We start from the raw sequence: 21,470 nt of genomic DNA, 5'->3' as shown, positions 1-21,470 counted from the left end.
AAACATATCACATAATTGCTGATAATGTAGTCAATCAGTAATTTAGCTCCTTCTTCCATTGGTTTCAATCAATTCGCTTCCTGAAAAATCAAACAAATCTCTATAGGTTGCTCACCATCTATCCATGTTAATTCTCTTGATCGTTATTGTTTCAATTGGCGATAACCATAGGGATGTTTTCCCCCCAACAAGTTTTTATGTTTCTCCAAGACACTATACAAATTTCTCCTGATAGCATGGTTCATAAAACTCTCATATATTTTAGCTTTCCCATACCAAAGACATGCACGCCAGCCAAACTTCATATTGTGGCCTTCCAGATCTAAAATGTGTGCATCCTCCAATCCAACCCATTCCCTTAGCCAACACAAGCAAGCTGCCTCATAATACAATTGTAAGTCTGATAGGGCAAAGCCTCCTCTTTGGTTTGTATCAAACATTTTTTTGTGTTTAATTCATGGCTTTCTCCCTGCCAGACAAATTTAGAAATATCCTTTTTCCCCATTCCTTGAGTCAACTTGGTTTATCCATGATCAGGATTGATTGGAATAAGAACAGCATTTTTCTGAGCACATTCATTTTGATAGCTGAGATTCTCCCTAGTAGGGAAAGCTTCCTCCTTCCCCCTAGGGCCAGCATTCCAGACTACTATATCATGCATCACCACCCACCTCACCACTAAAAATGAAGTGCCACAAGTGTGTTTTCTGAAGATCTTAGGCAGCCAGTTGTGAGCGTGCATGGTATGTGTGTATTGGAAGCAACACCAAATTGTGAAGACATGAACCAATGGTATTAATCATTTCGTTGTCATTTGTTGATGCCTGTGCAGGGTGTCGCATTGCCTACACTAGGTGTGCATGAACCCCTCATGTTTTTCTTGGTGACAGTAGCCACAAAGGGCAGCATGACAACCAGCCTCCCCCTCTTCTATCCTTGGACTAGGGGAAAAAGACATTGTACGCCATGTTTGAATGAATAATACATTGCATATTTTATTACAAAGTCACTACAACTTATCTTTATGTATACATTTTGGTTATGCCTTTTGACTTAAGCAATTATTATTTTTTCTGTTACTGTCCCATGCAAAATGAAGCATTGTGGCTTGATTGAAATGAAATTAAATGATTGCAAACTTCCAAAGCTGTCAATTCCCCCCCCTAAAATAACCTTTTTTCTTTTTCTTTTTGCTCCTGCTGCTTCTGTGCTATAGATCATAATGCTGAGCTCACTAGCAGAATTAAATAGCTACATTGACAGAACACAACTAACAGAAGATCTTGGAGGAACTCTAGATTACTGTCATAATAGGTGGCTGACACATCGCACTGTAAGTCACTTCCCTTTAACTGGTTGTATCAATGGCCCTTCTGTTGAACACTCTGTCACTGTGGGCATAGCCTTATGAATACAAATTGAAGTAGCGTATATGAGAAGATGTTTAAGTAGAACTTGGCCATCCCAGAGAGATATACAATGATTAATGAATTTGGGAGTTATGACTTTAGAGTTTGGGATTTAACCATATATTGTTAAAAGAGGGTGGCCTTTTTTTGGTGATAACTCACGAGACAGGAAGAATGCAACAACTAAAGTGCTTTTAAAATAAAAATTTAGATCCATTAGGTGATATCCATCATTAGTCATAACTGGAGTAGACCTGGGTATCATCCACTGAAGTTTCTCTTATAATTCTCTTAGAGGCACTTAATGAGGTGAATAACAGTGGAGACGATGTATTTATAGGTTTTGACATTTATTTTTAATGCAGCCTTTTAATTTTTGTAAGTGATATTTCTAAAAATGTCAAATGATATCTAACAATAGTCAAACAGAAATCAACAAATTTAAGTAACAGGTGCACTGATGTTAGTGGGTCTGCTCTTGAGTTTGACTTAGTTGGCTATTATCTACTGATATGTCACTTTTTATTTATGCTTCTATGTATATGTGTGTGTGTGTGTGTGTTGGCATTTGACTCCTGAGTGTAACTGTGTAATGCCTTCATTAATCCCAAAGGCTATAGAGAACTTTGCTCAAATGGTTAAGCAGACTGCTAAAAACCTTCGATCCTTCGGGACTGAACTGGCAGAAACAGAGCTACCAAACGATGTGCAATCCACCAGTGCCCTTCTTACAGCACATACTGAAAACAAAGACAAAATGAAGGTATTCTAGCTGTGTTATTATATGTAGTGTTAGCAATATCTGAGGACGTTTTATTGAATACAGTGGTACCTCTGGTTACGAACTTAATTCGTTCTGGAGGTTCGTCCTTAAGCTGAAACCATTCTTACCCTGAGGTGCACTTTCGCTAATGGGGCCTCCCACTGCGCACGCGATTTCTGTTCGCATCCTGGGGCAGCTACTTCCGGGTTAGCGGAACTCATAACCTGAAGTGTTTGTAACCAGAGGTACCACTGTAGTTCAAGTAACAGAGCTTTAACTTGGTTTGCCATGCTTTTGCCAGATAGAATTCATGCTGCCTTTAAAATGCTTTGGGCCATCCTCTCCCCAGTTACCAGTACCAGCAAAAAGAATAGTAGCAATGTAAGATTTTAAAGTAGCTTGATTGTATTTTATCATTTCTTACAACAGCATTTCTTTCTTTCATCTCTTTCCCCCACAAAAGCCCGAATCAGTGTTTGGATAATTAATTATTGATTAATTAGGAGAATTTTGCTCAGGGGTTTTTCACTTTTAAGCAATGTGGTGAGAGAGGTTTTTCGGCACACAGCTAGAGAAAGAGAAAGTCAATGTGTCAGAATAAAAAGACACACACTCAAATCAACTTATTGCAAATCTAAGTGATTGTATTGAATGTGATATGTTAAACAAATTAATTGTTAGATGTTTTGCTTTTTAATAAAACAACAACGTGGTGTTGTTTGTGCTAGGATTTTGCCAGTGACGGTTTTCAAAATATACTTTGGAGTGTTTAACCCTAACTATTGGGCTGTAGGGAACAGCAGAACCTCAGCTGAAACTCAGAAGTCTAGCTTGGAGAAGAAAGGTAGACTAGGTAGAAGCAGGATGGGGTGAGCACTGTTGACACGAATGATGCTGCTTTGGTTCCAAAGGAGATTTGGTTGTTTGTTTTGGAGCCAGCCGATGTCCCAAATCTCTAAAGTCTCTGTATGTATGTATTCGTATGTATCACCTGCCTTTGGGGATAAGTTTTGTGAGGATACTTAAGTGGTGGTGACCAGGGTTCAGACTTTTCCTTCTCAGACAGTGGGAGGTGAACAAGGCAGCCTTTTAATGACGCCGTTCCAGTGACTTAGATGGTACAACAATAGACTACTCGTCTCCAATCTCAGTTTTCGCAGAGCTTGAAGGTACAGCCTCAGTGGAATTCTTAGGGGGGAAAGTCATAGCATTTTTAACTTTTCTACAGGAGGATCTGAGGATAGCATTAATACAAGGACAAGATATTCTCAAAAGTATTAGAAAACCGGTTTTTGAAAACTCAGAGTACAACATGAATCCGGATCAGCTAGAAAATCAAACGACTGTGGAAAGGTGAGGTAAACCTGGTGCTTGTAACATGTATGCTGTGTTGCATGCTTGCTTCCCCAAAAAAGATAATCAAATAAGCAGCCAGAATTAATTTGTTTCCAAAATACAGGTAACTGTTCTATTTCACTGGATAGAGTTATTGTCCTTTTCTCTTTTAGGCTTCTAGCTCAGCTAGATGAAACGGAAGCAGCCTTTGATGATTTTTGGTCTAAACATCAACAGAAGCTTGAGCAGTGCTTGCAACTTAGACATTTTGAACTGGAGTTCAAAGAGGTGATGACTTTTAAATATATATATATAGAGAGAGAGAAAGAGACAGACAGACAGAGAAACATAGAATTGCAGAGTTGGAAGAGACCACAACAGTCATCTAATCCAATCCTCTGCAATGCAGGAATCTTTTGCTCAACATGGGGTTCGAATCCACAACCCTGAGATTGAGTCTCATGCTCTACTGACTGGGCTATCCTCAATGCAATTCAAAGTCAACACCCAGTAATATTTTGTGTGTTGTATTACTTTGCTATCGTCTTGCTCTCTCTCCTCTGCCATTCACTAAATTAATTTTGCCTTATGTAGTACTATCAAAAAACATGTCTCAGTTTTATTTATTTAATAGTGTTCATAAGCTGCCATATGTTATAATAATCTAAGAGCAGGATAGAATAAAACTAAATGTAAACCATAGCAATTCCAGTGTTGTAACTGAGAGATCAGATGAATCAATATCTACAGAATGTTATCTGTACAATAATAAATTACATTTGTGACCTTCCATAAAGTATGTCATTCAACATCTAAATATTGTTGACGTAAGTCCTACAGCTTCACAGCTTTGATTTCACGGAATCCCTTCTCAAAGTTTCAAATCAACATTCTGTGATTTAAATATATTTGACACAAGAAAGCTGTACAGCATCAAAAAGACACCCTTTATAGTTCAACGTATACAAGTTTCCATGATTATTACTCTCAGTGAATGAGATGACTGGCAGCTTTGCTTTGTTGGTGTGACTAAAGAAAATGAAGACCTTGTTATATAACTTGACGATTTATGAAAGAGGTGAAACTTGTTCCCTCAGGTGTGTAAAATTCCACATTTTCGTTTACATGTAGCTGTCTCTCGTTTCAGGTCAAAGCAGCTCTTGATAGTGTATCTGAGAGGCTGTCACATTTCACAGAAGTGGGAAATAGCTGTTCACATGTGGAGCACATTCTGAAAGATCTCACCAGCTCTGAAGAGAAATCGCATGTAAAGATTTGACGTTTCTTCCTTTGCCATGTTTTTTCCCAGTAGGCTGCTCTTGTGAAGAGATAACGTTACAACTTATGCTTTCATGTCTTAACCAATTACTTTCATAGGAGATTTTGGGAAAGGCCAAGATGCTGATCTCTAAAGGTGACCAGTTTATACAAAACAACCATTATGCTGTGGACTCCATTCTCCCCAAGTGCAACGAACTCCAACGTCACTGTGATGCCATTGCCACCGCAGTGAATAAAATCAGGGCTTTCTTGAACCAGTCGCATGAGTTGCACAGCCGGCTGGAGAAGGTAGGCCTAACTTTACTGATTTTGCTCATCAAATTGCAGGCATGTGATGACCCTTCCTGGGGCAGTCACTGTTGACTACTGTAACACAGAAGGAGTAGCTCCCCACAACAATGGGGACCAAAATATCCAACCAAAGAGTGAGACAACTTCATTTATTAGAGTGACAGGCAACAGAAACATAGGAAGATGTGTTATACTGAAACAGACCATTGATCCACTTGCCTCCCCTTCAGCTAGTGGATCAGGAACCACTACAGTCATACCTCATGTTGCGTCTACTTCAGGTTATGTGTTTTCATGTTGCGTCCTGCGGCAACCCAGAAGTACTGGAAGGGGTTACTTCTGGGTTTCACCGCATGCGCAGAAGTTCTAAATTGCGCTGCGTGCATGCGCAGACACAGCGCATCACCTTGCGTCAGTTCCGTGTTATGGACAGGCCTCCAGAATGGATCCATCCGTAACACAAGGTTCCACTGTACTGAGTTGCAGCAGTCCTGCCACCATACAGATGTATAATCCGAGATCTGAAAAGATCGAAGATTATTGATCTACACTGACTACAGAATAGACGTTGAGGCATGGAAATGGGGGTGATCTGTGTGCAAGGGAGAGTTTGGAACAGTAAAGAAGGAGGCTACAGGGGGAAATGGAGTGAAGGTGAAAACGGGAGTGCAAAATGGGTTGCAAGAAAAGGTAGTAGGATGCATGGGAATTGGGTTGAAAGTGAAAGCAGGGGTGTGAAAGGGTCTGAAGAAGTGGAGGGGATGCTGGCTTCATAAGTGTCACATGGCGAAGAGGCTGCTTGGTAGTTGCAATGTGTGGGAGGAGAAAGATGCAAGAAGTTACCATGGGGGTAGTTTCTGTACAAGGGAGGGGTTGAGCAAAAGGAGGTGGGGGAGCCATGGGCATGGCGTGAAGGTGAAAACAGTTGCAAAGCGGGGCTGCGGAAACAGAAAAGAGAAGCGGCTTTGGAAATTGGGTTGGAGAGATGAAGCTCTAGGCAGTTCATATGGGGTGAATAGCAGGCAGAGTGAGTAGGGGTGCAAGCCTGGGAGTGCATGTGTATTACTAAATCTTTTTCCAGTTCAAGGATATTTACTGATGTGCCTTTTCTGCATGCCACCTTTGTACATTTACAGTCCATGAAATGGTGTGATGAGGGAATTTTCCTGCTGGCTTCACAGCCTGTGGACAAATGCCAGTCCCAAGATGGAGCAGAATCCGCTTTACAGGAGATTGAGAAGTTTTTGGAGACGGGTGGAGACAACAAGCTCATGGAACTGAATTACTTGTTCAGAGAATATGAAGCCATCCTTAGTGAGGAATTAATGGTACTCTTAATGCCGGAACTTAATAATGAATGGAGTATTCAGTTATTATGCCAAGGTAGCTTTACTTTCTACCCAAACCTGTTTGATTGAAGGAGCCGAAACCCGTGTCTTGCCCCATCATGAAGCACAGGTAGTCCAAGTCTGTCCCTAAAGCTGAGGTGTTAAAATACTTCTGCAAGGGTGTCAAGATAGCTACAAACACGTGCATATGTAGTCAGAATATTGTGGATTCCCACTCACAAACACTGGCTAACTCTGAGCGGAAGCACCTGGTCACATGGTTGCTTTTTCTGCTTGGCGACTGCCCAGTCCTCCAGCCCACGGAAAGCTGTTCACGGGACACTCCAGAGCAGCATGTGGGGCTGCCGCTATGGGAAATTTTAGCTGCGTATCTCTGTATGTAAATAGGATAGGAGACTAAATGCAAGACAAATGAGTATTTTGCTATACGGTTTGTTTAGGCAACAAATAGGCATGCAGCTGAACTACAGAATCGGAATTCAGTTGCTTAGAGTATTGTCCTAAGAATCTTAAATGTGTGCCATGTGTGAAAATGTTATTCATTTTTAAACCCAAGCATGTTCTTTGTTATCCATTTTTGTATTAAAAAAACAAAATGTTATTGTTCCAAATCATTATTGAATTACTGGAAATTAGTGCACTATCAACTGAGTTGTGTGTTGGCAATGCAGGATTAAAGCAGTTCAATTTAAAAATAAATAAGCACCATGGACATGGTTTAAAACGATGGTTTAATTTTGGCTTCTGCTACAGGAGCACATACAAAAGGTTTTGCAGAAGCAGGAAAGCATGGAAGAAATGTTTCAAAAGAGGCGCGTCAGCCTTAAGAAACTGGCAGCTAAGCAGATGCGCCCAGTTCAGCCCGTGGCCCCTAGACCAGAGAACTCTCTAAAATCACCTTGTCCTTCTCCAGGTAAGCAGCTGGCTTGCTCAGAACCTGTTGAATCCAAGAATAACCAAGCTTATGACTTGACTGGCTTTCAATGGTTGGATTTGTTTTGCATACCAGGCCTTCCAAGAGACACTGAGGATTCATCCAGCCCTGACAGTCTCATGGTTCGAGGAATGTACTTGAGAAGAATCAAGGTGTGTGGCTGCCCATGTGTCTTTTTAAGCATGTATAGATGTATCAGGGATGGGGGGTCCTCAGGCCTGGGGGTCAAATACAGCCCTCCAGACCTCTGTCTGACCCTCAAGACCATAGCCCCTCTCCCCAAGACATCTCTCATCAGACCTGCCCTTCACCTTCTTTGTATGTCTCTGGGTGGAAGGTGTCTTTGAACTCTGATCACGCTGGATGGAAGATATAGAGGGGGGAGGTGCATGTAGAAACTAACCTAACACAGAGAACTAGCATTCACATCCATTGCTCTGCTCCCTTTTGTCTCTGGCTACACTTACTACAGGCATGTGGCCCCATTGTTTAAAATGCAAGAAAGCAGTCCAGAATTGAGTGTAATCCAAAGGGCACAGCAGCTGAGTGCAGGTCCCAAGAGTCAATCATGGGCAGAGAAGTTAAGTCAAGTTGCAACAGTCTGGGAGATGAAAGTCCTGTATTGTTCCAAGAACTACCAAACTAAACCGAAGGCTTACATAGTCTGGCCTTGGCAAATCCCACTGAAGACCAGCTACAAGGATTGAATTGTGCTCTTTGCTTCCCAAAAGCTCCTTCCTTGAAAGTTGCTCTGTTCCCTTGGGCTTTCAAGTGGCTGCGATAGCTAGGATAGCTTTCTGGTGTCTGTGCTGTCTGAATCAAGTGTCTGCCCTGAGGATCTTTCCAGGGAGCTGGCTTGTGAAGTGTCTCCCTAGATGTTGAAGCATCGGTAGTGGGGTTAGAGGATTGCTGGCACTCTAAGGTCTGAGTCTTGGTTGGAGGATGAATAGTCAGGGTCAGATCAGGGCCTGAAACAGTGTAGATCATTTTATTAAACAGTTTTTCAGAGGATCAGTAAACAGATACAGTCGTACCTTGGAAGTCGATCGGAATCCATTCCGAAAGTCTATTCGACCAAAACATTCAGAAACCAAAGCACGGCTTCTGATTGGCTGCAGGAAGCTCCTGCAGCCAATCGGAAGCCCCACTGGACATTTGGCACCCCAAAATAGTTCGCAAACCCAGGTTTGCAGTGTTCAGGAGCCAAAATGTTCGAAAACTAAGCTGTTCGAAAACCAAGGTACGACTGTATAAAGATTTTTTTTCTATTTTAAATCAGGAAACAATCTATTCCCAAACGGAAAGCAGGAAAAGCATTTAATTTCAGTGCATCCTTGATCCTACTCATTGTGCAAAAAGATTCCACAAGCCCACAGTTTTGCCAGCAAATATTTTGCCAGCAAAAAAAAAAAAAAAAACGCCATCATACTTGATTCACCCCAGGCCGTGCAATACATTTTGTGTGTGTTCCATGTGAAGTAATACAAAGTGAGAACATCAAAACATTTGACCAAGTTTTGCAACTTTTGTATACCTGCTTGAGCCTCCACCTCTGCCTGTGTTTCTCAGTGCCAAACTAGATCTGGTGGCAGAAGATATATCTCTTTAAATATGGGTCTTTCCATTCACATACTTAATAAAGGAGAGTGATTGCCAGTGTACCTGTAGCCATGTTAGCCTGCTGGCTGCTCTTTTGTTCGAAAGTGTCCTCTGGAAGAGTGATTTGCAGTAGAGAAGCAGGCACCACTCCTGATCACCACTTCCCCCTGAAACATGAAACACCTCTGCTGTTGTGTTCTTGTGTTTTCAATTCCCAATGGAATTTCAAGACCATGCTTGCCACATGAGAGAAAGCATCTGAGGAGTGGCATTTAGAGTAAGATTGGCAGGTAGGCATAAGATGGAGAGAGTTAAAGACAAACATATACACACCCTACCCACTCTGTTGCAAATCTCCCTCCCGAAGGTACTTTGGAGAGGAGACAAAAGCATCAGGTTAATAATAATAATAATATAAATTTATCCCCCGCCCATATGGCTGGTTGCAATGTTCCTTCTGGTTTGACCCTAAATGTAAATTTGTTGCTTTATATATGGTGCTGTTGACTTTGAAACAAAAAATATTTTCAGAGAGAAATCAGTGAAATCCATCAAAACAGAGGTGGATCTGTGATGGATGATGAAGAAAATCTAGCCGTGTTAAGGAAGTAAGTACTTTACATACCAGAGCAATATTGTACAGTTAGCATGTTAGAAGCTTCTCCAGTGGTTACACCTTTTATGCATCTAACCTGAGATTTGGTTGATCTAAGTCAGGGGTCAGCAAACTTTTTCAGCAGCGGCCTGGTCCGCTGTCCCTCAGACCTTGGGGGGGGGGCGGACTATATTTTTTTGGGGGGATGAATAAATTCCTATGCCCCACAAATAACCCAGAGATTCATTTTAAATAAAAGCACACATTCTACTCATGTAAAAACATGCTGTTTCCCGGACCGTCCACGGTCCAGATTTGGAAGGTGATTTGGCTGGATCCGGCCCCTGGGCTTTAGTTTGCCTATCCATGATCTAAGCAAATTCCTTGAACGCATCCCTGTATAATGTGGCAGCAACATTTAGATAGGGCATTATTTGGTTTCGGTGGTACTAAGCTGCTAAAATACCATTACAGTTCTTTCATTTTTAGGAAACCCCTCACAGCTCCTATGTAGTTGCTAGTATGTATCAGAGACTTACTCATGATCTCTATTGTCAGTAATCTAAGAAACACATGAAGACTGATTTGAGGAGCCGCCACTTGACTAATCTGATTCCTGTGTTCATAGACATGTAATGAATGAACTTCTTGAAACAGAACGGGCGTATGTGGAAGAACTTCTCTGCGTTCTTGAGGTAGGCATTTGAGCCCCATTGCAGTGCTACATTTAACTCAACCCTTGAGCAAATTTGCTATGCAGTGCACCTTCCGAAACTGTATGTATGACTACCAAATGGTATTAGGATTGAGTTAATGGGGCGGGTAGAGGTTGTGGGATTTTTGCAGTGAAAGGTTTTCCATGCTCCCCTAGAAATAACTCCCTTTTGTTGTGGAATTGGGACCTTCCTCCGCTCTCTTGACAAAGCACTTAAAAGAGGAGGAATCTCCTACCCAGTCAGCTTTACAAATTCCTTGACATGGTCATCCTTGAATGGCTTCCCAGTGCAGACCTGCTCCTCCTTCCTGCCATAATATTTGAAAATACCACATTTTTTGCTCTATAAGACTCACTTTTTCCCTCCTAGAAAATAAGGGGAAATGTGTGTGTGTCTTATGGCGCGAATGCAGGCTGCGCAGCTATCCCAGAAGCCAGAACAGCAAGAGGGATTGCTGCTTTCACTATGCAGCGATCCCTCTTGCTGTTCTGGCTTCTGAGATTCAGAATATTTTTTTTCTTGTTTTCCTCCTCCAAAAACTAGGTGCGTCTTGTGGTCTGGTGCGTCTTATAGAGCGAAAAATACGGCACTCCCCATATAGGGCCATTGCATTTTGCATCTGCCAAGTTCCTGGCGACGAAGGATGCAGAGACAGACAGGCCTTCGTCCATGTACCTCCTAATGTTGTGGTACGGAAGGGAGATCAAAATGTTGTTTTCATCAGTGTGCCTGGTGACATAATGTATTCTATTGCATTTCTGCCTTGTTTCGCTTTTCAAGCCAAGTTCTTTATATGAACCCAGGCAAAAGGAAAATCTTGCCTAGCTGTACTGAATGAAGAGTACATGAGTACTTAAAAGTGCAAATTAAAACAAGTTTGTGCGTCTTTCCTGCTGTGTGGAAGTGCTAAAGAATAGATCTGGCTTTGTTGCCTACAGCAGATGTCATAAACAGGAACTTAGGTCAGGAAGGAAGAAGAACAATTGGCTGGAAAGGTCACGATATGGGGATCCATAGTCATTGTGGTGAGCTCAGGATCCAAAACACTGGAATTATCAGTTGGATGGATTTTTATAGTCTTGAATTTACATGCATTTCAAAAATACATTCTGATTTTTGTAAACTTCCTCTTTAACTAGAATATTCTCCAAAACTGTTTATAAGACGGCAGATGCGTGTGTTTTTGTGGGGGTTTTGTTTTTGTTTTTGCAGAACTGGGCTTGAATTAAAAGGGAGAGCTGCTGTACTGGACATTGAATAGTCTCTCCCCCTCACAATGATGTTAAAATATTGCTGTGTGTTTATCAGCTTTGAGCAGACTAGACTTGCTGAAGAAGGAGAGAGAGATGTTGGAACTAACTGCAAGCAATTAATCTGCTTGCCTTTTGTATTACAGGGCTATGCTGCAGAAATGGACAGCCCCTTAATGGCACATCTCATTTTACCAGGGCTGCAAAATAAGAAAGATGTCTTGTTTGGAAACATGGAAGAAATCTATCACTTTCACAACAGGTTAAGATTTGTGGCCTGTGCACAAATTTCTAGTCATATTAACAGAAAATTAAAACGAACACATTAGAATATATTCTTTGTGATTTAAAAAAAAAATACATAGAAACCCCCAAATTATTTGGTTTTGCAGAGTCACAGTAGTTAAGCTCCTTTTTAAAGCAGTAGTCCACAAATACATTGCTTCAGCTTTTTTGCACATTGGTTCTTTGTGAAAACTCCATGGAAATTACTATAGGGTTTGCACCCAATCTCTCTTTTGTAAGTACTTACTGTGGTTGTCCCATTCCTTTTGCTGAAGCTTATTCATGTTGTACTAAACTATGGTTTAGTATGATATGCAAATGTAACCATAGATTCCTGAGGGGTCTTCTTTATGCAGTGGCCACTGTATTTAAGTGTGAAATCTGTAAAAAAAGTAAGCAGTAATGCTACTTTGAACTTGGTGCTGTTTTAGATTCATCTTTGTTTAGTTTCATATAAGGATACTACAGCTCCTTGCTTCTGATATTTCAGACAGTACAGTGGTACCTCGGTTTACAAACTTAATCTGTTCCGGAAGTCCATTTTTAAACTAAAACCATTCTTAAACTGAGGTGTGTTTTCCCTAATGAGGCCTCCCGCCGCCGGTGCCCTTCCACTGCAGATTCCATTCTTAGACGAGGTAAAGTTCTTAAACTGGGACACTATTTCCGGTTTTGCGGAGTTTGTAAACCGAATCATTCTTAAACAGGACTGTTCTTAAACCAAGGGAACCACTGTATATATTAAAAGGTAGAGGAGCTGTAGTTATTTATCAATTGTTTCTCCATATTTTTCAAATAAATTAAAATTATTTTCTTTGCAGAATATTCTTAAGAGAACTAGAAAATTATATAGAATATCCAGAGCTGGTAGGAAGGTGTTTCCTTGAAAGGGTAAGTAGTACGAAAATGAGGGTCATAGTTTTTGTGTTTGACCTTTCATTAGAAGAATAGTTTTCATTCTGGCACCAGCAATATGAGGAGAAATTAAGCCATGGTTGCATGTTCCTAATTCAATCAAGAATAAAGCTGGTACATATGGTTAATGATGAAAGTTTTACGATGAATGTGACAAAAATCATGTGTGCACAACCCGTTTTAAGTGGTCTGTTGCAGGGGTGGGATCAGGATCCAGTGGAAAATTGCTGAATGACTTGCAGTAGATCCACAAAAGTTTTCGGCTCCCAGTTGTGCTGAGCCACTATTTTGCATCTGTCTCTGGTTGGTGAACCTTGGGAGTTCTCATGAGAAGCGAAATAGATTCAACAAGCCTGAAGTATGCCCACCAGCTGATCAAGAGCATAGTTGTTTTGCTAACTTGATCGTTCTTCCTCAATAATGTCTGTATTGCAAATGTCTACCAGTGGTTCCCAACCTTTTTGTGGCCATGCCCCACCTAAGCATCTCTAAAATCCTGATTCCCCCACCTCCCCGTAACATATAATTCTTATTATTCAAAAAGTGAACTCCTATTCACGTGGAGGAAGCCTAAAAGGCCATTAACTTGGTCTAAGTCATTCTCAAATTGTCCCCCTTAAAAATCAAATTGCCCCCCTGTGGGGTGTGTGCCCCACGTTGGGAAACACAGCTCTAGGCCTTCATGCTGAAACAAATGCATATTAGAGAGGCAGATTAGAATTCTGAGTTCTGCTAGCTTCTAGGAAATTACAGTCATATCAGATTTACCCAGTTGAGTTTCGCTGTTGTGGGTCATGTTGTGTAGTACCAGTTCAGTTAAAGGGGCTAGTGCTGGCAAACATAGCCCTAAACAGCTTGGGACCCAAGTACAGTGGTACCTCGGGTTAAGAACTTAATTCGTTCTGGAGGTCCGTTCTTAATCTGAAACCGTTCTTAACCTGAGGTACCACTTCAGCTAATGGGGCCTCCCGCCGCGCGATTTCTGTTCTCATCCTGAAGCAAAGTTCTTAACCCGAGGTACTATTTCTGGGTTAGCGGAGTCTGTAACCTGATGTGTCTATAACCCGAGGTACCACTGTACCTGAAAGAGCGCCTTCCCTAGTGTCAGCCATCTTGGGCCCTACAGTCAGCGGAGAATGTCCTATTGGATGTGCCACTGCTGGGTTCTGCCTGGTTGGCATTCTTATGAAGCAGGGCCTTCTCAGGGGAGGTTCCCTGTTTGTGGAATGTCTCCTCTGTGGTGAGGTGTATCTGCCCCCTCTTTATAACCTTTCAGGGTGGATTTTAAAACATCCCTGTTTACCCAGACATTAGATGGCTAAAAATTTTCCTGGCAACGTTTAAATGATTATGAGAGTTATGTTGTTTTTTTAAAAAAGACATTTTAAATACGTTATTTTATTTTTCATTGTATTCTTTTAACAGTAATGTGCTTACCAGCTGAGACTCCTCAGGGAGGAAGGGTGGAGTATAGATATTAAATAAATAATACAGGGTTTTGGTTTTTTTGGAGTTCTCACAGGAACAGAGACATGAATTAACCGGGGGGGGGGTGTTACTTTGCGTGATCTAATGTCAACTCAGTTTTAGCCAATCGGAACAGCCATACATATTTCAACAGTCCGTTAATAAGAATGGTTGTTATTCAAGCTTTCCTTGGGGACCCATTAAAAGCAATTGACTTAACTTAGCCATCTTCTTTCATTTTAGTGGGTCTCCTCTGAGTAAGACTTAGTCGAATGCCCATTGTATGTGTGATAGTTTACTTCATAATTGCATGAAAACTTAAAACTTTTGTAATAATTATTTTCTCTCATTCAGATGGAAGACTTTCAGATTTATGAAAAATACTGTCAAAATAAACCTCGATCTGAAAGTCTGTGGAGGCAGTTCTCAGACTCTGTATTCTTTCAGGTATTCTTTATTTTACTGTAAACACATAATTAGTTGATTACTATCTTTCTCATTGCATTTCATGGAAGGATTTTTTCAGTTCTTTATTCATTTACATTTATAGGAGTGTCAGAGAAAACTTGACCACAAGCTGAGTTTAGATTCCTATTTACTGAAACCTGTTCAAAGAATAACCAAATATCAGCTTTTGCTAAAGGTAAGGAGTATAATACTATTTCAGCCATGCCTTTAGTTAATTTCTAAGTGACCTTGTTTGGAGGTTCTAGCAGAATAGAAGAAATTTAATGACTGTTAAGCTAAATACATCAAGTTAAATTAATTGGGAAAAGCTTGCAATTACCAGCTAGGCCTAGGATTTAAATAAGTAAAGTGAGGAATTATTATGTTTAATGCTGAATTGTGAAGAATGACTGATGTTAAGTGATTAAGTTAAGATTTTCAGAACTTTGATTTGGAAAACCGTTAAAATGATATTCATTGAAACCCAACTAGGGGGATACGAGGAAGTCACTTAACAATGTTAAGAAGATTAGTTTTAATAAGGTTATGATTTATGTTTGTCTGTTTATTTGTTAGTGTGTGTTTTTTACTTTGTGAAAACCAATTAAAAAATTGGGGGGGGGGATTCTAAGTTACTGTGATTTAGAGCAACTGGCCGCTATGAGTAATTCCATAGTTTATAGCTTTGACAGTGTTTGCAATTTGCAGCATGCTTTACAGTCTTCCTTTATAGTTGCCTTCAGCAAGATTGCAATGAAGTGAATTATTATGAGCTGACAAGCTGAGTCTGGGAGATAATGGGCAGGTTCCCAAATAATGCTGAGCTGTGGTTTGAGGTTATATGCATGAAGCCCTTGGACTGGAGTATTCCCCTTTCTTCTTTTCTCCTCTCAGCACAGTTGGGAGGGGATCAAAATAAGATTAAGTTTCTCTTTCTCAATTTCCTGGTTTGTCGTTGCATTTAAACCAAGAATCGTGGTTCAGAATAAATTCTAGTTTAAGCAAGCACACATCACAACCCAGATTTTAGAATTAACTTTGTTTTGCAGTTAACTAAAAGTTTATTTTAAACCACAATTTCTGACTTGTCACGTACCAGCCAGCAATCCTAGAAAGAGATATTGAATTGTGGTTTATTCCTTCTTCTGCTACATGAGAGGTTCATGTAACATGTACAGATTAGGTTAATCATTGCATGTGAACCAGCCCAATGTGTTTACTAAGGTCATATAAGAAGTGCTGAGAAAATACGGTACTTGAATTAAGGTATTCCATCTTCACTGTCTCCAGTTCTGTCCTTCTCAGATTGTAACCTTATATTTTATATTGCAGTCTCCATTTACTGTATTTTTCGCCCTATAGGATGCACTTTTTCCCCTCCAAAAATGAAGGGGTGCGCACTGACCCCTCTCACTCTCCAGGCTTCAGGAAGCTATCCGCAAGCCTTGGGAGCCCGCGGGAGTTCCCGCCGGGCTCCCAAGGCTTGCGGACAGCAGCCTGCAGTCCGAAACCCGGGGAGCGCAGCGGAGCACTCCCCGGGCTTTGGGCAGATATCCGCAAGCCTGGGGAGCCTGGCGGAAGTTCCCGCCGGGCTCCCAAGGCTTGTGGATAGCAGCCTGTTCTGGAGGCTGGGGTCGGGGGAAGCTCGGGCTTCCCCTGCCCCAGCCCCGTGCCGGGGGGGGATAATTTTTTTCTTGATTCCCCCCCCCCAAAAAAAAAAATCCTAGGTGCGCCCTATGGGCCGGTGCGCTCTATAGGCCGAAAAATACGGTATTTTATGGCATATAGTAGTAGCTCCCCAGTTGTATCTAGAGAATTTTGTTGCTCTTGAGATTCATAAGGTGCTATATATTTACTTTTTTCACAGGAAATGCTAAAATACAGTAAAAATTGTGAAGGAGCAGAAGATCTTCAAGAGGCACTGACATCAATACTGGGAATTCTTAAAGCAGTTAATGATTCCATGCACCAGATTGCAATCACTGGCTATGATGTAAGTAGTAGCATTTAAATTTCACATTTTAGCGATACATAATGCAAGCAGTAGTGCCAATATTTTCTGCAACAGTTTTCCCCACCACCACCACTTATCTGAAATGATGGTTAAAACTACTGAAAGAATGAAGAAAGAAGAAGCCAGTTATCAAAAATGCCATCCTGCAAGATTTGTTCCACCTCAGTGCACTTCAGACTACAGCTTCCTTCTTTAGAAGGAATCTTAAAAGTTTCCTTTTTATATATATAGGATAGTTGCAGCAGCTCGAACGTATCTTTTCGCCCTGTCTTGCACTTTTACTAACGGTACTAGATGTGCTGCAATATTTGTCGAAGCTGCTTCTGCTGTTCTACAGAATTTTGAGGTTGCTTCTGAAGAAGGAACTTGTTTCAAAACACATTGAACTGCAATGTATTCTGTTAGTTGGCACTTACGAGAAAATGTTTCCCCTTCTTACATTATTTCTGGTGGCACGTCACTTTGCCTGTGTTTGGTGTGTGTCGCTCGACCACAGAAAGAGATATACACATCAACTGAATTTTAGAATGGAATGGAAAGCTGCAGGGTGGTGTTGCTGAGAGAACTTATATAAAATAGGTTTTTCTTCTCTCTACCGTCCCACACCTTGATTCTGGTTCCTGTCTTTTAATATTTAACTTTTGCCATCCACAGCCCTGAGAGAAGGGTAGACCAAAACTCTGAAACATTTTTGGTTAGTTCATGAGACCCAGCAGCCTTATGTAACAAGTCCAGACTTTGGATGTTCCCCATTTCTTCAGGAAGGGACTGTTCACTGGACTTAAGAGGCAAGACCATAGAACCAACCCACCCAGTTGCAGGAAAATAATGCAGGCTTATGACCAGTTTCAACTAAATTGTTCCACCTGCACAAGCCAACATAACTTCTTCTTTGGCGATCACTCGTAGCCAAGTAAGATTGTCTTCCATAAACACGGCCTTAACAATGAGTCCGTAAGTGACTGTGGAGGCAAATTCTGGATCCACACATCCTTCCACAGTGAGGACATTGGTTTCCAGGCGGGAGTTGATCACAGTGTGGGTTTGCCAAGCATGCCTTCCTCTTAGCACGTTTCTCCCTTGCGCCCTGAGTTTGAGTGTCTTCAAAGCACATGACACCTTTGGTAAAGGCTGTTCTCCAATTGGAGCACTCGCAGGCAAGTGTTTCCCAGTTGCCGGTGTTTATACTACATTTTCTTAGATTTGCCTTGAGAGAGTCTTCAAACCTCTTTTGTTGACCGCCAGCATTACACTTTCCATTTTTAAGTTCGGAATAGAGTAGTTGCTTTGGAAGACGATCATCAGGCATCCGCACAACATGACCAGTCCAGCGAAGTTGATGTTGAAGAATCATTGCTTTGACACTGGTGATCTTTGCTTCTTCCAGTACACTGGTATTAATTCTCCTAGTCCCCCTGGTGCAACAGGACTTTCTCTGCTTCTCTTCCCCACCCATGTGCATCTCCCACGCCTTCCCCAAATTTACTCAGGAGGGTCAGGGGAACCCTGAGAACAGCATGTTGGGAGAAGGGGAGGGGAGATTGTTCTATCTGGCAGGTAGAAATGAAGGCACATTCTCCTTAGCACAACATTTAATTCTATCCATGGTGCTGCTCCCATTGCTGGTCTTCCTTTCTAAATATCATTAACAAAGTGTAAACAGTCTGTTTTGTTTGTTTGTTTGTTTTAAGGGAAACCTGAATGAACTTGGCAAGCTTCTGATGCAGGGATCTTTCAGTGTATGGACTGATCACAAAAAGGGGCACTCAAAAGTGAAGGACCTGGCGCGTTTCAAGCCAATGCAGAGGCACCTCTTCCTTCATGAGAAGGCAATACTCTTCTGTAAAAAGAGAGAAGAAAACGGAGAAGGATATGAGAAAGCACCCTCATACAGCTTTAAGAATTCCTTAAATGTAAGATATGGGGGTTTTTTTTAAAAAAAAATAAACATTTTAACAAATAGTAGAGCAAAAATAATACCATTTTGGCTTCAGCAACACACACACACACACATACATACACACGCACACACATATCACACAAAAATAGCAAGGGTGTCATGCCGGATGTCAATTTAACATTCCTTTTTTTTTTTTTTAAGATGACTGCCGTTGGAATAACAGAGAATGTTAAAGGTGACGCTAAAAAATTTGAAATCTGGTATAATGCAAGGGAAGAAGTGTATATAATACAGGTAAACTCCCCCCCCCCAAAAAAAAGTAAGCATTGTGCTGCCTTTTAAAGGCAGTTTTATGGAGGTGTAGATGTTTTCTTTGAGGCCCGAAAACATCGGTCCTGCCTGTCTCGTTTCGAAATGGCGTAATTTGTGGCAAATAGTTGGCTGAATTTCTACCTTTTCCTTTTTGATGCAGGCTCCAACCCCGGAAGTCAAAGCCACCTGGGTAAATGAAATTAGGAAAGTACTGACCAGTCAGTTACAGGCATGCAGGCGTAAGTCTTTTCTTTCTCCCTAATATCTGTTAATAGCAATGTGGCTATCAGTATGATGGCTGCATTTAGTTTCCCTTACAGACACAAGTGCCTTCCATTGTATTTTGTGTGGGGAGATTAAAGATGTTGCAATCGGGGATGGATGCAAAACTTCCCACCCTGTCCTGACGTTGGGGTTGCTGCTAATTTGCTCCCAGCTCGGAACCAAAGTCCCACAGTTACTGTCAAAGAGTTCTGTTCATGCTTAGTTTGTTGCAGTGTAACGGAAGCCTTATAATTTGTTCCCCCTTCTGTATTTAGTGAGAGCTCCAAACTTTGCACAGAACTTCCAAAATCTGAACCAAAAGTTTGCAGCTTGCCTGAGATGCTTTGATAGGCAGGCTTTCTCTCTCTTTTCCTTACAGAAGCTAGCCAGCATAGAGTTCTAGAACATACACACAGTCTCCCTTTACCTGCATCGTCTAATAATACCAGGTAAGCTGCTATCTGTTCCACTAATTACTTTATAAAACACTGATTCATCGAATACTCTTCCGATTTCAGTGTTCTCTGCTTTGCCTGTCTCTAAAACCATTTATTTGCTTTTAACTTACTTGCGAAACATTGCAGTGTGCGAGTTTAAATGCCTTCTTAATCTACATATAGCACCTTCTATATGGGTGCTTTTACAAACAGTAGAGAATGATGATGACCCCAACTTTTGTACACATGCGTTTTTAGAAACTTTCAGGTTACCTGCACCTTTACCTACTTCACTGGCAGGCAACCTGAAACATCCTCTGCAAGTCTCAGCTTAAAAATAACTGTGTCAGGTACAAATTTGTCCCTTCAGTTTTGTTCTGAAATATTTATTGTAGATATGGAACGAGCTAGGCAAACACAGTACCATAGTGTGTAGTGTAGAACATCTCTCCCTGTACCCATTAAGTGGGAAAGTATGTCTAATTTGTAAGGTTGTCTCTTGCTTAAAAAAAAGAAAGGAAAATAAAAAGTTTGTTTTACTTGCTCTGAGATTGTTGTGGTTATCTTGTAATGGGAAGAAGTGAATTGGCCTTTAGTGTAGTCTTATATTTCTTCCATGAACAGTCCTTCAAGAAATGAGGCAAGGAACATCAGAAAACAGGAGGAGAGAAGTGCTGGTGTTGTAAGTCCTGATGGATGTGTAACCTCAGTAGCATCAAAGTATCCTGAAAAAGGCAAAGGTAAATTTGAAGGACCCTTTGGTTATTAATATGCATCAATTACTGTAAAGTAGAATAAAAGGAGTTGTAACCATATTTTGGTCATGTGATCATATTTTGTGATGTCAACTCTTGTCATAGAACCAACAGGTGTGCAAAAAGTAAGATAAAAATATATTTTGTTTAGGTAGGTATAGAACAAATATTAGCTAGTTGGTTCTGTTTAATATCTGTTCAGTAGCATGCCTGTCTTAAATCCCATAGAAGAACCACACTGATTTATTTGCAGGAACCTATTTGTCTCCATAGGGTGATTTTTTCATTACTAAATTATGATTCAAGCCCTTTAAAAATATTAAATGATTCTAAAAGTGTAGTAAACATGTGAGTGATTCTGTTAATTTGTTCCAATTTCAATAATTAATTATTCATAAATGCCTTACTTTTCTGGCACAACCTTCTGGTTTACCTTTGACTCCTCTGTTCTTTCCCTCTATCCTTTTCCTCTCTGTCTTCATTTTATTGACGATACTATCTCAAATTTCTCAGTTCTCTCTCTCTCTCTCTCTCTCTCTCTCTCTCTCTCTCACACACACACACACACACACACACACACACATACACACACATATTGCAATGTACAGTATTACTAATCCCCAAAGCCAGAAAGGTAAATTTTACAAAGCTAGCTGCTTTATTTTTGTTCAGTACACACTGTAGTTGCCACTGTTTGTATGTGTAGAAATATTGGCTTGAATCCAAGGAAGAGGCCTATATACACCATTCCAAAGAGTCCTTAGACACTCTAGATCAGGTTTTTGCAGGGAGTTGGCATTGAATGCACAGGAATTAAAAGACTTGGAAACTTTGCCCACAGTACTTAGGATTCAAACCGTTAGGATTTGTGTATTTCCAAAATGGTTCTTGTAACTTCAAAGCTTTAACTCTTGATTTTTCAAAGCCCTGATTAAGGACTTGAAAAATTCGAAAGAACAGCTGTCAGGCCTTGAGCCGTGAAGCTAATGTAAAATATGAGGCTAAATAGAAGGATTGAAATGATTTTTGTTGACAAGATTATAAAGTTGCTTTAGCATCTTTTCATTAGAGCTCCCAGCCATAAATCACCCAAACCTTCTAGCTGTTGCCTTTCTGTTCAGATAGGAAGACCTTGCTCCTTACTCTCTTTTT

At 40.8% G+C, this 21,470-nt stretch overlaps 1 protein-coding gene across 13 annotated transcripts in view; it reads left to right on the top strand.

The window, feature by feature from the left end:
- The window catches only part of MCF2L (MCF.2 cell line derived transforming sequence like), a 109,817-nt gene that overhangs the window by 78,676 nt on the left and 9,671 nt on the right, over positions 1-21,470 (top strand). For all 13 annotated transcript variants that reach the window (XM_082218554.1, XM_082218556.1, XM_082218555.1 and 10 more), the window contains 21 exons: positions 1,217-1,333; positions 2,023-2,172; positions 3,401-3,525; positions 3,681-3,795; positions 4,655-4,774; positions 4,885-5,076; positions 6,216-6,407; positions 7,182-7,341; positions 7,438-7,514; positions 9,493-9,569; positions 10,185-10,251; positions 11,669-11,784; positions 12,629-12,698; positions 14,544-14,636; positions 14,740-14,832; positions 16,504-16,629; positions 18,342-18,563; positions 18,752-18,844; positions 19,023-19,101; positions 19,506-19,575; positions 20,188-20,303. In XM_082218554.1, coding sequence (XP_082074680.1) covers positions 1,217-1,333; positions 2,023-2,172; positions 3,401-3,525; positions 3,681-3,795; positions 4,655-4,774; positions 4,885-5,076; positions 6,216-6,407; positions 7,182-7,341; positions 7,438-7,514; positions 9,493-9,569; positions 10,185-10,251; positions 11,669-11,784; positions 12,629-12,698; positions 14,544-14,636; positions 14,740-14,832; positions 16,504-16,629; positions 18,342-18,563; positions 18,752-18,844; positions 19,023-19,101; positions 19,506-19,575; positions 20,188-20,303 — 2,470 coding nt within the window. The remainder of the gene's footprint in view (positions 1-1,216; positions 1,334-2,022; positions 2,173-3,400; positions 3,526-3,680; positions 3,796-4,654; positions 4,775-4,884; positions 5,077-6,215; positions 6,408-7,181; positions 7,342-7,437; positions 7,515-9,492; positions 9,570-10,184; positions 10,252-11,668; positions 11,785-12,628; positions 12,699-14,543; positions 14,637-14,739; positions 14,833-16,503; positions 16,630-18,341; positions 18,564-18,751; positions 18,845-19,022; positions 19,102-19,505; positions 19,576-20,187; positions 20,304-21,470) is intronic.

Source organism: Podarcis vaucheri (assembly GCF_965113315.1).
Source record: "Podarcis vaucheri genome assembly, chromosome: 4".
In the NCBI taxonomy this organism is placed as follows: domain Eukaryota; kingdom Metazoa; phylum Chordata; class Lepidosauria; order Squamata; family Lacertidae; genus Podarcis; species Podarcis vaucheri.
The sequence above is the reverse complement of the archived record's forward strand: the minus strand, read 5'-3'. Positions and strand labels throughout refer to the sequence as shown.